The sequence below is a fragment of the Balaenoptera ricei genome, chromosome 16 (genome assembly GCF_028023285.1).
Source record: "Balaenoptera ricei isolate mBalRic1 chromosome 16, mBalRic1.hap2, whole genome shotgun sequence".
NCBI classification, from domain to species: Eukaryota; Metazoa; Chordata; class Mammalia; order Artiodactyla; family Balaenopteridae; genus Balaenoptera; species Balaenoptera ricei.
In genome coordinates, this window is record NC_082654.1 from 42541475 (window position 1) to 42556227 (window position 14753).

Consider the following 14753-nt stretch of genomic DNA (forward strand, 5'->3'; position numbering starts at 1 on the left):
ATTTCAAAAAAGAAAATGTAACAAACAAAGGTAATTAGATAAGCAGTAGTTTGGTGTAACGCATGAAACTACAAGTAGTTGCTAAATTTAATAGGTGAAGCAGAAATTTTCAGAAAACGGGGCTGCATAAATGTTCAGGTATCAAGTAGCAGAAAACCATGCACATAGGCTTGAAATTTCTTCTGCAGCAAGTCATGAAAGTATATTAGGTAGAAGTGTGATATAGTAAGATTTGAGCTTTGAATAAAGCACTCTAGTGGCTGAGTGAAAGATGGTTTTGAGTAAGAAAAAAAAATGGGAGCAAGAAGATTAGGAGGCAATTTTAATAAAAGACAAATAGGTTGTAAGAGTGGAGAGAGAAAAAGAGAGTCAAGAAATATTCAGAGTACAAAACAGGAAGAATTTAAAGATTTAATTGTCTTGAGTAAACAAAAAAATCAAGGATGCCTCTTAGGTTTCAGGCTTGAGCGGCACAATGAAGCGTAACATCAATTCCTGAAGAATGGATTTTAATATAACATTTCACATAGTATAGGAAGTTGGATTAAATGATGTTTAACATTCTATGGACTTATTTAAAGTATAGATATATCGAAGTTGTATATGATATTTTAGAAAAATTTGCCACTAGGGATTAGATATACTTGTTCAGTTTCTAGGCACCTAATGACAATCACTCACTGCAGATGATTTTAGAAAGAGGATGGACCTAAATAATAAACAAATGGCCAGATAGACATTGTTTAATCACTTGACATTTCTATAAAACATAGTAATTATGCCACTCTCCATGCACATGGCTTTATCTAAGTGAAATTTTCTCTCCCTCCCCATCCCCACCAGCCCCAAGTGAAGGAGCAGGCCAAGGTGGAAGTGATTGCTACCATATATCTTTTTGGGTCACTGGCATTTGAACAAAAGGCTGCAACTGGTAAATATAAGGCTCACAGTGCTATGCAGCTATCACACTGTTGGTAGAACCAACAGTCAAGCCCAGGTAAGCTAACTCCAAAGCACAAACTCTTAAGAACCACAATGTGCTGTCCCATCCCTTGGAAACATTTAGAGTATTTAATAGGCTAACTGAACTGTAAATCTTCAAGAGCAGAATTCTAAGTAGTGTTATCCAAAGGTTTCAGACCCAGGAGCTCTCTCCACCCTAACTCAGTAATACCCTGAAGTCCCACTATCCTTTACAAAGTCCCTTAGAATGCAATTTTAACATTTGTAATTTTAAAGTGAATGACAATCCAGAAAAGTAAGAATGTATGCAAGCAAACATAGGGCTTAGTATGCAACCACTAAACAATATAAATGCACCAAGAAAGTACAAATACATAAATTTTGCCATTAGGGAAAAACTAAAACTACATTTTTTTTTTTTAGGATTTAGCTTGTGCCAACCACTGTGTTCATGAAGGTGTGACTTAAACTATTAGAAATTTCCAAACTGACTAGTCACTGCTTAAAATATGATTATGCATTTAAATTAAAAACATGAAATAAAATCCACACCAAAATATGTGGGACATAACTGGGCCTACAAAATATATTAGCTTAGCCAGGATAAAACTTCTTAAGGTGGTTCTGTGAATTTTCTAGTGAGTATTCACTAAATGACCTGTGACTCATGAAACACATTAAACTTCAGGAAATCCCTAAACACTCTGTGATGTGGGATGTGAAATTGTGTATGTATATGCACTTTTCTAGGAAGAAAGTCTATAGCATTAACAGCTGTTATCATAATCAGACTACAGTCAGACTGTATAAAATAGAAAGGGGCTATCTAGACTAGTGATTAAAATCAATGATTTTATTTCCATTAGACCTTGGCTCAAGGTCTAACTCCACCATTTACTAATTCTGTGATCAGAGTAAGGCATTTAAAATTGCTTCAAATTTAAGGCACTTAAATTGCATTTAAATTTCCCTTTGTGCAATATGCAAAATTGCATCTATTATGTTTGCTGTGAAATTTAAGGAAATTAATGCAAGATAAAGCATTTACTATATTATCTGGCAGGTATTAAGAACTCAGTGTGAGTTAGCTATTGTTAAAACACATGATGAAAGAAAATGGGAGAGACTAAGAAGGGCAAAAAAGGTAGGATGAGGAAAAAAAAAGAAAGCAGAGAAAGATATAAAGAGTAAAATAAAACACCTGGTGAGAAGAAGTGGAGTGCACACAAGAGTTATCACAGCCTCTGCTAAGGGTTACAAAATTTTTCTAGAAAGAAAAAAAAAAAAAATCTGGAAGTGCCCATGTAATTTACTAAACTGATGACAAAATTCCATGTAATGAGATTTTGGGGGATGTTCTGAGCTGTGCTGTCTAATTAGTGACATGTGACTATTCACATTTAAAATAATTCAAATTAAACAAAATGTTAAAATTATGTTTTCAGTCTAGTTACATTTCAAATGCTCCATAGCCACACAGGGTTAGTGGCTACCGTGTTGGACAGAACAGCTACAGAATATTTCCACGATCACAAAGTTTTATCAGATGCTATCGAAATGGGAGACACTTCTGGGTCAGGACTTCGTAAGTTGCAAGTGACAGAAATCATACTTAATGTATGTTAAAACAAAAAAAGATATTTGGGGAAATACCGTGGTAGGTCAGAGACTAAAATGAAAATCTTTAGGGATTAATATAGATCTGGGGATATTACAGCCTAAAAAATTGGGACTCAGTAGGACTCCTTTCTGTATGTCTCTGTCAGGCTTCATTCTCTCCCAATGACAATGGGCTTTCTCTATGATGTCAGCAAACTTGGTTACAATGGCTTCAGATTCATTTCCACTTCTTTAATACATGATGCCAAAGTCTTCCAGCTCCAATTTTGTTTTCCATTCAATTCCTGGGAGGACTTTGACTGGACTGGTAAAAATTTTCTGTCTACTCTTTGCAGCAATCACTCTAGCTAAGGAGGTAAAATACTCTGATCTGCCCAGTCTGGACAATTTCCCACTCCTTTAGTGAGTGTCAGTACCAGAAAATCAGAGGACAATGATGCGTGGAGTGGAAGAGTGTTAGCATCAACACAGCCACTGGCAAAAGTGTGAGCGGGTCAGCTGCCCCAAAATGTGTGTTCTTTAATAACATAATGTCAGAAAAGTCCCCCAAATCACACTCCAGCGCTACCTTCATGACTTTTTATACTTATTGTGTAATGCCATTATTCTTTCCTATTAGTATTACATAGTTTAAAGCCAATGTTAATTAAAAAGACTGCCCTCGTACTTTAGCAAACTGCAAGTGAAACATTCATTTTCTTCCTTATACTGAATATCTGTAAACTGAAAAAGAACAGTTGCTGAATTCAAATTTACTTTTTCTTATAATAACCTTGATATGGAATTAAATTACAACCCTAAGACTCTCATTTATACTGATTTTTTTCTCTATTCTATAGCTCATGCAACCATGTCTTTGTAATATCTCCCACTGGCATAAATATAACAAGAGATGTGTTAGCAAAATAAGAACAAATATTATATTTAACTTACATCTTCTATATCCTTGTCCAGAGCTACAATTCTTAGAGGGGTGGTCAAATTCACACTGTCAGAAATAGTTGCTCCAACTGGGGCAGATTCCAGAATATAGCCTTGATAACTGGGCATTGTGAAATATGGGCTCTGATTGTTTTCATCCAGTATTTCAATATGCAGACTGGCAAAAGCAGGAAGAGGATGACCATTGTCCTGTTCAGCCTAAAAAAGAATATAAAAGATTAAAACATTGTATGTTATGGAATCCTTTTGGGGTGCTATTTTTCATACTACATGTAGGAATTCTCTTTTAATCTGGTATCATTACAGAAAGAAGAACTACTTTAAAGTAAAGGACCCTTAGAAAACATGAGGAAATAAAAGTCCAGAGAGGCTTCATCAATTTTTCTTTCCTGTACTCAAACCCAGTGTATATTTCAAAAAAAAAAAAAAAAAAAACAAATCATTGCAATAAACTTTTGTATCTGTCATGGCATATTATTAGAAGAAATAACAGCACTTAAATACATTTAGATAGAAAATTGAGAAGCGAAGATATTTGAGTGAATTGCTGATAAAATATTTAAATAAAAGACAGAGACAAATATTCATAACTCAAATAACGCATTGTGTTTATTTTTGCCTCTTCCACGTCTTCTTGTTCCACAGTAGTAATTAAATCCCCAAATAATTCATAATTCTACATATAATTAATAGATTAAAGCTACACTTGTTGCCCGCAAAAAGTCCTCTAAAGAATTTTATATGGGACAGAGAAAATTTCAATAAATTATTTTTAGTAGAAATGGAAATGTAAACATTATTTAACCATAAATATGTTATTCAAGTAAAATTAATATTCCTGTATTAGGAGTATGTTTGTTTTCTTGTTTTTTTCCTCCTATTCAGTTTAAAAATTTGATGACAATTTATATTTCCAATAAATTTTCTTAGGAAATCTCCACATGGTCATGCTATGAATGGGTGAACACCAACCCTTAACACCAACTCTTGACTTTCTGTTTTTGAAAAAATGCATCTTACTGTATAGCAATCCAAAAATTTTATTTAAGGGAAGATTTTATCACAACTGATTTCTAGAAAATCTCTTCCAAACTTTAGAAGAAATCATTAACATAATTCAATAGTGTATATATATATATATATATATATATATATATATATATATATAAATAGATTCAAAATCTGTCATTTTTTTTATTGATATGTTCCCCCATTGCTGCAATAGTTGTATTTTGAAATCAACTAAAAGTTAAATATTTTATTTTAAATCCTGGAGTGCTTTCCTACATGAAGCAGTGACATTTGGCCATGAAGGTTTACAAGCAGTTCAGATAGATATCTCTGATTGTTCATTATTGGGCTTCTGGAAGATAATTTTTCACTTTTTTCTAGTTGGAATTTTTAGTGTTTCTATCAACTGAGAGGGTATGTGACAAATCACAGTAATGTTTGGCAGAACCAGTGAGTTTGCACCAAGAAAAATCACTTCATGTTATTAGTAATATTAAAAAAAAATTTGAAATATAATTTATGCTGATTACTGCATTGCAATTATGGTAATTAATAAACCCATTGTTAAATAATATTATATAAAGCATTGTTTAGAAAAAAACTACTTATCTTTGTTTTTTAAATATTTTGATAACTCTATTTCAATATATTAGATTTCCTTTATAACGTTATATAGTTTATTTTATGCATTTAAATTTTCATCTGAGAACAGACTGCTAGAGTGGTTAATGGTACAAAATGTTTATGAGCCCCTGCTCTGCATTAAAGACGATAGTCCTGGAATAATGTGTAGCCTTTTCTGTAACTTTGTATCCTTCACTCATAACCATATGTGCTCCTGACCATCAGCATGGATAAGCTGTTTCTGTATCCAGTGGTTGTGATTAATTTGTGCTGAGACATGGATGTGCTTCTAGGAGTCCCCTCTGTGACATACAGCAGGCTTTCTGGACACAGTTGACCAGGGGAAAAGGTACAGTCCACGACTAGAAAACATCATCTTTCACTGTAGGAAACTAATTGGTCCATAATGGGTTCCAGCCCAATGACCTGGATCTAATTGAATCAGGAACAGTTCACACATGCTAGTCATTTTGAACAGAACTTTTTCTCTCTCCCTTTATTTTGTATCTAATTGTTCTGAAAGTCATTATGTTATGTCCTGGACATACTAATAATGCTATGAAAAGTCACAGATTTTATCATTTGTCCCCTTCCTCCAATAAACACACGCAATTTATGGATGGTGAGAGGAAAACAAAAAGCAAATTGTGTAACAATGAAAGAAGCTTTTATTTTACATTCAGCTCATATGTTAATTTTTACTGCAAGCTGGGAAGCCAGGAAAACACGTATTATTTGCATGATGGAAACAAAGTGATCCAACAAAAAGAGAAAGAAAACTCAAATTAGATCTATGGAAACAGCTGATTTGCCCATATCTTTAAAAATAACATGTAAAGACTCTGTCTATTATTTCCCTAACATTAGTTTGTTGTTAATATGAGTAATATTTTTGGATTGCTACTACATATTTTGTCCTCTTTGGGGTGTTTTGTATGTGCTAACCACGTATCTGTCCCCAAAGTCCACATTCTTAATCTCTATGCTATTTTGCCCCTCTAAATATGAAAACATATACTTTTGTGTTGATGCAAAAATAGAAACGTCAGTTTTATGTTTAAGGCCACACCACATGTAAGTCACAGACAGAGTAGGGCCCAGACTCAGGTCTCCTGATTTATGAGAGCCTACACAGGGAAATTCACCACATGATTCTCTAATTTAGAGAATGCAAATGAACATCCAAATATAAGATTGATGGGAAAAATTAGTGGCAGGAAAGAAAATTAGTAAAGTAGATATTCCAGGTTGAATTAGAGATAAAATATGTCACTTAAAACAAATTATCATGCTTTTCTCTTTAGAAGGTTCATGCACGAAACCTATCATCCAATCCTCTCTTCTGTATAATATAAATAGGAATTCTCAAAAGTCTTACTTATTCTGTTCCCCTGTAGTCGCTAGTAAATGAGATGAGGAGCATAAAAAAGCAGGTCAAGTGAAACAAGGTAGTATTTAAAAAATCATCTAATCCTATAAGACAACCTTATTTATATCTACAAAGTCTGTACTTAAAATTAAACATTATATTTAAAAGCCAGGTTTTGCTTGGAGAATTTCTGGGCATGAGTCCCATTTTCAGTAATGAGACCAAAGTAAAACTAAAGCCAAAACAGGAGAAGTATACAAAATATACTATTTAGTTACTTTGGAGAGCAAAACATTAAAAGAAACAAGCTACTCCATTTTCAATATTAAGACAAGCAAATATTTATAACCTCTTAGCTCCTTGCACCAGAGGATGGAGAATACAGACTAACTTTTGTCCTACTGGCTTGTGGCAAGCAATGTAACAAATTCCATGATCTCTAGTATGAACCCTTTAAAGGAGATACAACAATTTAGGGGAAAAAAAGAAAATAGGAAAGATTATCAAGACACTTAAATACATTCTAGGAAAGAAGAAATAAATAACTTTTTTCCTGGAAAGTCAGGAATTATTTATTATGCATCTATAGTGTCCACTTTTTACATTTTTGTGTTTGCTTTTGTCTACACTCATTCTTCCCAATTTTTCCTAAGCCCACTTCAGTTAGGCTTTTGCCCCCACCACTCAAATACAGCTGTTCTTGTCAAAATTACCAGTAATTCCTACATTGCTAAAAGCAATATTTATTTTTAATCCATATCTTACTTAACCTACCTTCAGCATTTAAAACATTATTCACTAGTCTTTCAAGACAACACTCTCTCTTGGTTTTCTTCCAATACTACTATCCGTTTCTTCTCATTCTCATTTTCTGGTTTCTCCTTTCTTCTCCAACTTAAAATTGGGGTGGCCCTGGAGTCAGGTCTTAGTCATCTTCTCTTCTTCTTACTCACTTCCTTGCTAATCTAGTCTAATCTCATGGTTTGAAAAATCTCAGTAACTAACCCTAAATAGACATTTCTCCAAAGAAGACATACAGATGGCCAACAAATGCTTGAAAATATGCTCAACATCACTAATTATTAGAGAAATGCAAATCAAAACTACAGTGAGGTATCATCTCACACTGGTCAGAATGGCCATCATTAAAAAATCTACAAACAATAAATGCTGGAGAGGATGTGGAGAAAAGGGAACCCTCCTACACTGTTGGTGGGAATGTAAATTGGTACAGCCACTATGGAGAACAGTATGGAGGTTCCTCAAAAAACTAAAAATAGAACTACCATATGACCCAGCAATCCCACTCCTGGGCATATACCTGGAGAAAACCATAATTCAAAAAGATATATGCACCCCAGTGTTCATTGCAGCACTATTTATAATAGCCAGGACATGGAAGCAACCTAAATGTCCATCAACAGAGGAATGGACAATGAAGATGTGGTACATATATACAATGGAATATTACTCAGCCATAAAAAGGAATGAAATAGTGCCATTTGCAGAGATGTGGATAGACCTAGAGATTGTCATACAGAGTGAAGTAAGTCAGGAATAGAAAAACAAATATCGTATAACATCGCTCATATGTGGAATCTGGAAAAATGGTACAGATGAACTTATATTTAAAGCAGAAATGGAGACACAGATGTAGAGGACAAACTTACAGATACCAAGGGGGGAAGGGAGGGGGTGGGATGAATTGGGAGATTAGAATTGACATATATACACTACTATTTATAAAATAGGTAACTAATGAGAACCTACTGTATAGCACAGGGAACTCTACTCAATGCTCTGTGGTGACCTAAATGGGAAGGAAATCTAAAAAAGAGGGGATATATGTGTATGTATAACTGATTCACTTTGCTGTACAGCAGAAACTAACACAACATTGTAAAGCAACTATACTCCAATAAAAACTTTTTAAAAATGTCAGTAAAATAATGACTCCCAATTTCTATCTCCAGCTTGGAGCTCTGAAAGTCCAGAACCTATACACAACTGTATATGTAATAACTCTGCTTAAATAATAACTATAAAGATAGTTATTATCTAATTATTATAGTTATTATGTAACTACAGTAATAATTATTTTAAAATAACTATTAAATAATGTTTATTAGATACCTGATATCTAATAAACATTTCAAATGTAACCGCTGAAAAAATGAAATTCTCATCTCCCACCTCACAAACCTACTCCACAAACAGTCTTTTCCACTTTAATAGCAGCTCCATTCTTCCAGTCGCTCAGGCCAAGATCCTTGGAGTCACCTTTACTCCTTGGTTCTTTTCACACTTCACATCTAATCTATGAGGAAACTTTATTGACTATAACTTCAAAATATATGCAGGATTTAACTACTTCTCACCTCCTCCACTGTTACCACCCTGGTAGGGGCCAACCTACCATCATCTGCCACCTGGATGATTTAAACTTCTCCATCAGCTTCTACCCTTGCCAGTAGCCCATTCTTTTATGTGCAGCTCAGTGATTTTGTTAAATATTAGTCAGATCAAGTCACTTCTCTCATTAAAACCTCTCAATGATTTCCAATTTGACTCAAGCCTATGGGATCTGACCTCTTATTGCTTTTATCATATTCTCCTTCTCACTAAATATGCTCTGACCATACTATATGCTGCTCCACTAAAATTCAGGCATATTCTTACCTCAGAAACTTTGCATTGGCTGTTCTCTCTACCTCAAATGCTATTCCCACAAATGTACACATGAATCACATATCTTTTTCCACATGACCTACATTGACCACCTCATTTAAATTATATCCCCAGCACTGGAATTCACAATGTAATCTGCTTTTTTTATAGCACTTAACAGATAAAATATTTCAAAATCTGTTTATTTATTATACTTGTAATTTATTGTCAGAATTATTCCACTAGAATATAACTTTCAAGATATCATGGATGTGTGACTATTCTGTTAATGTTGACTTCCCAGGCTTATTGTAGTAGCTAACACTGAATAGTCTGTCAATAAGTACTGAATGAATAAATGTTCTTTTGGTAAGAAAGTCACACACTACTGGAAAAGCAAATTATGCTGTAATGAAAAGGTGGCTTAGCAGAGTGATATTTGTCTCCCAGTCGATAGCTAACCAACTTCACAACACCTGTTAAGTCCCTTACCCTCCCTTAATCACAGTAAATGACAATTTACAAGACATCTTGATTGTGTGATAACAATACATTCAAATTCAATTCAAATGCATTCAATTGTGTGATACAATATATTCAAAATACTTAATACTTAAATACTTAATTCAAAAATGCCTTGCAAGAAAATGTCTTGCTCAATAACTGTTAGTTGTATTATTGTTATTAAAAATAGTTTAAAGAAAATCTCCTGCTTGGAGTGATAGATGGGGAAAAAATTTAAAAGTTTTTTAAAAATTAATAATTTATGTTTCCATCTTCTCATTTGATAATATATAATCAATGGATTTTATACTCCAAGAAATATTTCATGTCATCAAACTTAAGAAGAAAAAACAAGTCTTATGTTAATGTAATTAACTGTAGTTTTATTTTAAAATGTAAATTAAATGTTGCAACTAAAAAGGTAAAACCATACTTTAGTCTTGATAATTCTGATAATTTTGCATTTTTCCTATATTTATATTTAAAAATAAAAATGGAATTATATTGTATGTAAAAAAAAATGTCCTTTCTCTATGCATCTGTAAACCTAACACGTTATTGCAACAAATGTCTGAGCATCATTCTTCTCTAGACCTTTAAATTCTATGAGAGGGTAAACACTGTAAATTTGTCTGTTTCATACATTGCTAAATGTTTGGTCAGTTCCTGGTATATGGAAGAATTCAAAAATAGGTTTGTTGTGAATTTTGTGTATTTTCAATTTCAATAGGCTATGTATATCTTTGCTTTACATAAATATTTTCTACAAATAAAATGAATGTGCCATGATTTTAATCCCCATTTTATAGATATTTACAGAGGGGTTGTCTTGGACATTAAAATGAAGCAGAAATAAATTTTTGTGAATGTATAACATGAACACCTTAAGTTATGTGAGTGCCATCTTTATTTGTGCATTTTAAAGGTTTTTCATATCTAACCAAGCTTACCTACAGATAATTGGTACTGATATGCATTCCTGCCAGTCATATAAAGATATATAAAGGGCCACAACCTATCCTCCTCACTCACCAATTGTGGTTCCCTGTTAATAGGAATGAGGGTTGTGAATAGGTGATCTACAGTCTTCCAGAATTTATCAACATTTACCTATAATACATATATAAATAAGCTGATATATATTTTTAGATATGGGGAGGTTTTTAAAATGGGCAGTGGTTTAAACAAAGAGATGTTTGCTCTGATTTGCTTTGTTTTTCACTTAGCTCATGACTTAGACACATTTTCTTGTCAGACTGAGGCAAATTGATTACTTTAGCAAGGTTCTGACTGAGTACACTCTTATAGTGCATTAACACACTTTGTTATTTGCCAGTTTTCTTGCCTCTGTCTCCTATTAAACTATAGTCTTTAATCTCTAGTTCTTAGGACCTGTTTGACCAATTTTTACAAACATCACATACCTTAGGAAGGAAGGGGGATGGTGGGGAGGCGAGGGGAGGGGAGAAGAGAAACAAGGAACAAAGTATGGATGAAAGGAGGAGGGAAGGAAAACAAATGGCAAAGCCATTTCCCTATATACCAGAAGCAAATGACAGGTAACTTTCAAAAATTATGGCAAACAGATAGAGCAGTGGTTCTCAAACTTTAGTTTACATAAGACTCAGCAGGAAAGCCTATTATAAAGCATATTCCCACATCCTCCCCACAAAGATTCTGATTCATATATCTTGGACAGGGATAAGAAATCTCCCTTTTTATCAAACTCCTTGGGTGGTTATAATGTGAGTACTTTGAGAGACACCCTTCTGGGTCTGGCTACTTCATGCTTGAGCTACGCCCACACTCGAATTTCTGGAAAATCTTTCTTTGTAGTCTTATTGGTTAGCAAAGATGACCAGTAAGGCTCCATGACAATACTGTATATCCAAAAACACACTGGTGTCATGTAGCAGACTTAGCTAGCTTCTGGTAATTGATGCTACATATAATACTACTATCAAATGGGCAGGTTGAGTGCCACTAAAAATGTTTTATGATTGTAGCATAACAAAGGATTGCATGTATATAAATGTGAATATTCTGCACATAATAAATTCAGTCTGTTACTGTTCATATGTCAAGATCAAATCTTCTTGACATTTCATTGTTCTTAATTAATTGAAATTTAATTATGGATTATTCTATGCACACACACATATGTATGTACATATTTCTGATTATGTTGCTCTCAAATGAAAGATTCTTCCATGTTTTCTAAGAAAACCTAAGAAGTGGGAATATTGACAAAACCTTCCATCCAGTTCTCCACCTGGAAACACTGGTAAGGTCTTTGACTAGGTTAGTTGACTAAGTTAAGGTTTTAAGATCTATAAGATCTAGGGAATATTCATTTGTGTATGTGGACCTATAAATTTTATCTCACATTTCACCATATCCCAATGAAAATAAGACCGAAAGTTCTGGTGTCTGATGGAAAAGTACTACAGGGAAAATCTTCATTTAATCTTTATGGAAACTTCTACAACTGCAGGCTCAATCAGGACCTCTGACATGTATTTATTTACTTATTTGTCTGTTTCTTTAATTACTATTTTAATTTTATACTGCCTTACCAAGTTCCCAAGTGATTTTAAAATATGGTTATATCTCAAATTTAAGTTCCCTGAAAATCACATGGGCATCTTGATTCAGTGGATAGAGCCCTAAAATCTTCCTTTCAAAAACAAGCACATCACAGGATCCTAACATGTCCAATCAATAGACCTTTGAGAATAAATTGCTGTCTAGCATTTTGACTCCTCTCACATGTTTGTAGGCAGCTGTTACACTCAAAAAAAGCCAAGGTGGAACACCTTAGGTCAATTCTGCTCTAGCCTTTTATGCAAGCTGCTACTGTTTTCAGCCTTTAAGTAAAGTCTCAAATTTCAGTTTGGACCTGAGGGTGGGAAGTAAAAGTGGAGGAACCTCACTTATATAAGGGAGTTCTCCACAGGATCCTGTTCAGCTCACTAAACTCTACAAGGGCTGGGGGTTGAAGCCCCAGTGACTGTAAAGGGTTACATTTCCCTTTTTTGTACATACATTTTTCTTTTGGAACGTCTTAGGGAGAGATGGCTGTGGTAAGCCTGTGTTCCCTGGATCAAAGATCATATTAATATTGCCGACTAATTAATAATTAAAATAAGTGCATTCTATTGCTTCTTGACCCTTCTTATACTATTATATTGCTTTACAACCTACAGAAACTTCATTTATTTAAACTTTACTACTCTAAAAATTAAAGAATACAGTCTGACAACAGCCTATTTATGACAATTACTAAAAATATTTAAAAACTTGCAAAACATAAAATAATTTATCAGATAAAACACAAAGAATTGTCTTGTATCTTATACAACTGATTTGTTTGTAATGCCGTAAGCATAGCGAAAGAGTGCATTTCTGTCTGGAAATAAAAACATTTTCTGTTTGAGAAAAAAGAAAAGATATCTTTACTAGGCAGACTATAAACAATGCACTCCCAAAGGGGTTTATAATATGACAACAAAATAATACTGACACACTTCCCATCTAGAAAATATTTTTAAAGTATATTCTATCTTCATTTGATGTAAGAATATGCCCACTGTGTTTATAACTTATTGCAGTGAAAACATGAATCCTTGGATCTTCTGTATATTTTTCAATAATAAAAATCTTTCTCTTTGCTTAGAGCTTGAGATATAAACTGACACTAGAATGACTAAGGCAATTTTGAATAATTTAAAGAAGAAAAACCCAGTTGCTCCCAGAGAGACCACAGATTCAGAAAACTCCTGCCAAGCACAGATATATCACACTATTTGGCTGGTGGTTTGAACATGAGAATCATCTTGGCTATAAATAGCACAGTGAGCCAGAGACAAAATTATGATCGTGATGGTGTAGTAACTTTTTTCTGGAGTGCTTCTAATTCATGTTGTAGTCCCCTTATTTTGCCCTGCCCTTCACTTCCTCAACCAGCAAATGTCTATGCTGGATTCTGATTCCATTCCCACAGAGTATTCTCTCCACTAGGAGAAAGCTCTCTCCTAAGGTGCCTTTGTGAACTGGTTGACTGGAATAGTCCATCCTGGAATATCTGAATTTCAAAAAATCATCAGTATACAAAAAAAGTCTGTCTCTAAGTGGGTTATTTTTCAGAGCCTGGAAGGTAATGAGAATGGGAGTTTCTCCTATGTACTAGTCTGTTCTTGAGAAAAAACTAGTGAGAAGACCTGTTTAGCTTTCAAGTCTTTAGATATACCCTTTTAATTTCATTTTCTATGCAACAACCAAGAAGCCTATGAAGAAAGATTACTTGAGAACATTCATGTAGGAGGGTTAAGGTAGTTTCTGTGTGTGAAGTGGGGAGATACGGCAAGGTCTGCTCAGAGTGTCTTCCATGTGAACATTCTACAATATTTAGACTTGCTGTTGTACTCTTACAATGACCTTTGCAGACAAGAGGGCCTTGCCAAAATCAAGGGACTGTGATGAGAATGGATAAATTGCTTCTCTTCTTCCAAGCAGTTGCAGCTCACCTTGTGAAGAAGGAAAGAGGCCAAATAAAATATCACTTCTGTGTGTCTTTTGTCAGCTTGCACATTTGGACAGCCACTATATTCAACTGCTGTATTCTATTTCTGTTCTAACTAACCTAGCAGGATGAATAACAACATGAGAAAAGAGGACACCATATATTCTTTCCTTGTATTAATTTCCATAATTGTCATAATAGTCAATTAATTTAGCCTAGTACTTAGAATTTGTAGAAATGTGAACAAGCAGGAGTAAATAAAAGGATACAGTGTTCTTTTTGAAGAAACAAACATAATGTTTTACGTGACAATCTACTAAATTGAAAAAAATAGAACGTAAAATTAAAAGATGAACATCTAGCAAATGTATCAAATATGTCAGTAAATTTCTAAAAGTGTATTATTCATTAAGACATCAATGGAGGGATTGTTGTTTCATTACTGATAAGAACTAATACCTGAAATTTCTGTGGGATAATTTTCCCTAAAACATATAAAAGACTTTCACTCTTAATGGACTTAAACTTCTT

At 33.9% G+C, this 14753-nt stretch overlaps 1 protein-coding gene across 4 annotated transcripts in view; it reads right to left on the reverse strand.

Annotated features, from left to right (window-relative positions):
• PCDH15 (protocadherin related 15) overlaps window positions 1-14753 on the reverse strand; it is a 748372-nt gene that overhangs the window by 317588 nt on the left and 416031 nt on the right. For all 4 annotated transcript variants that reach the window (XM_059899155.1, XM_059899157.1, XM_059899156.1 and 1 more), the window contains one exon: window positions 3517-3723. In XM_059899155.1, coding sequence (XP_059755138.1) covers window positions 3517-3723 — 207 coding nt within the window. The remainder of the gene's footprint in view (window positions 1-3516; window positions 3724-14753) is intronic.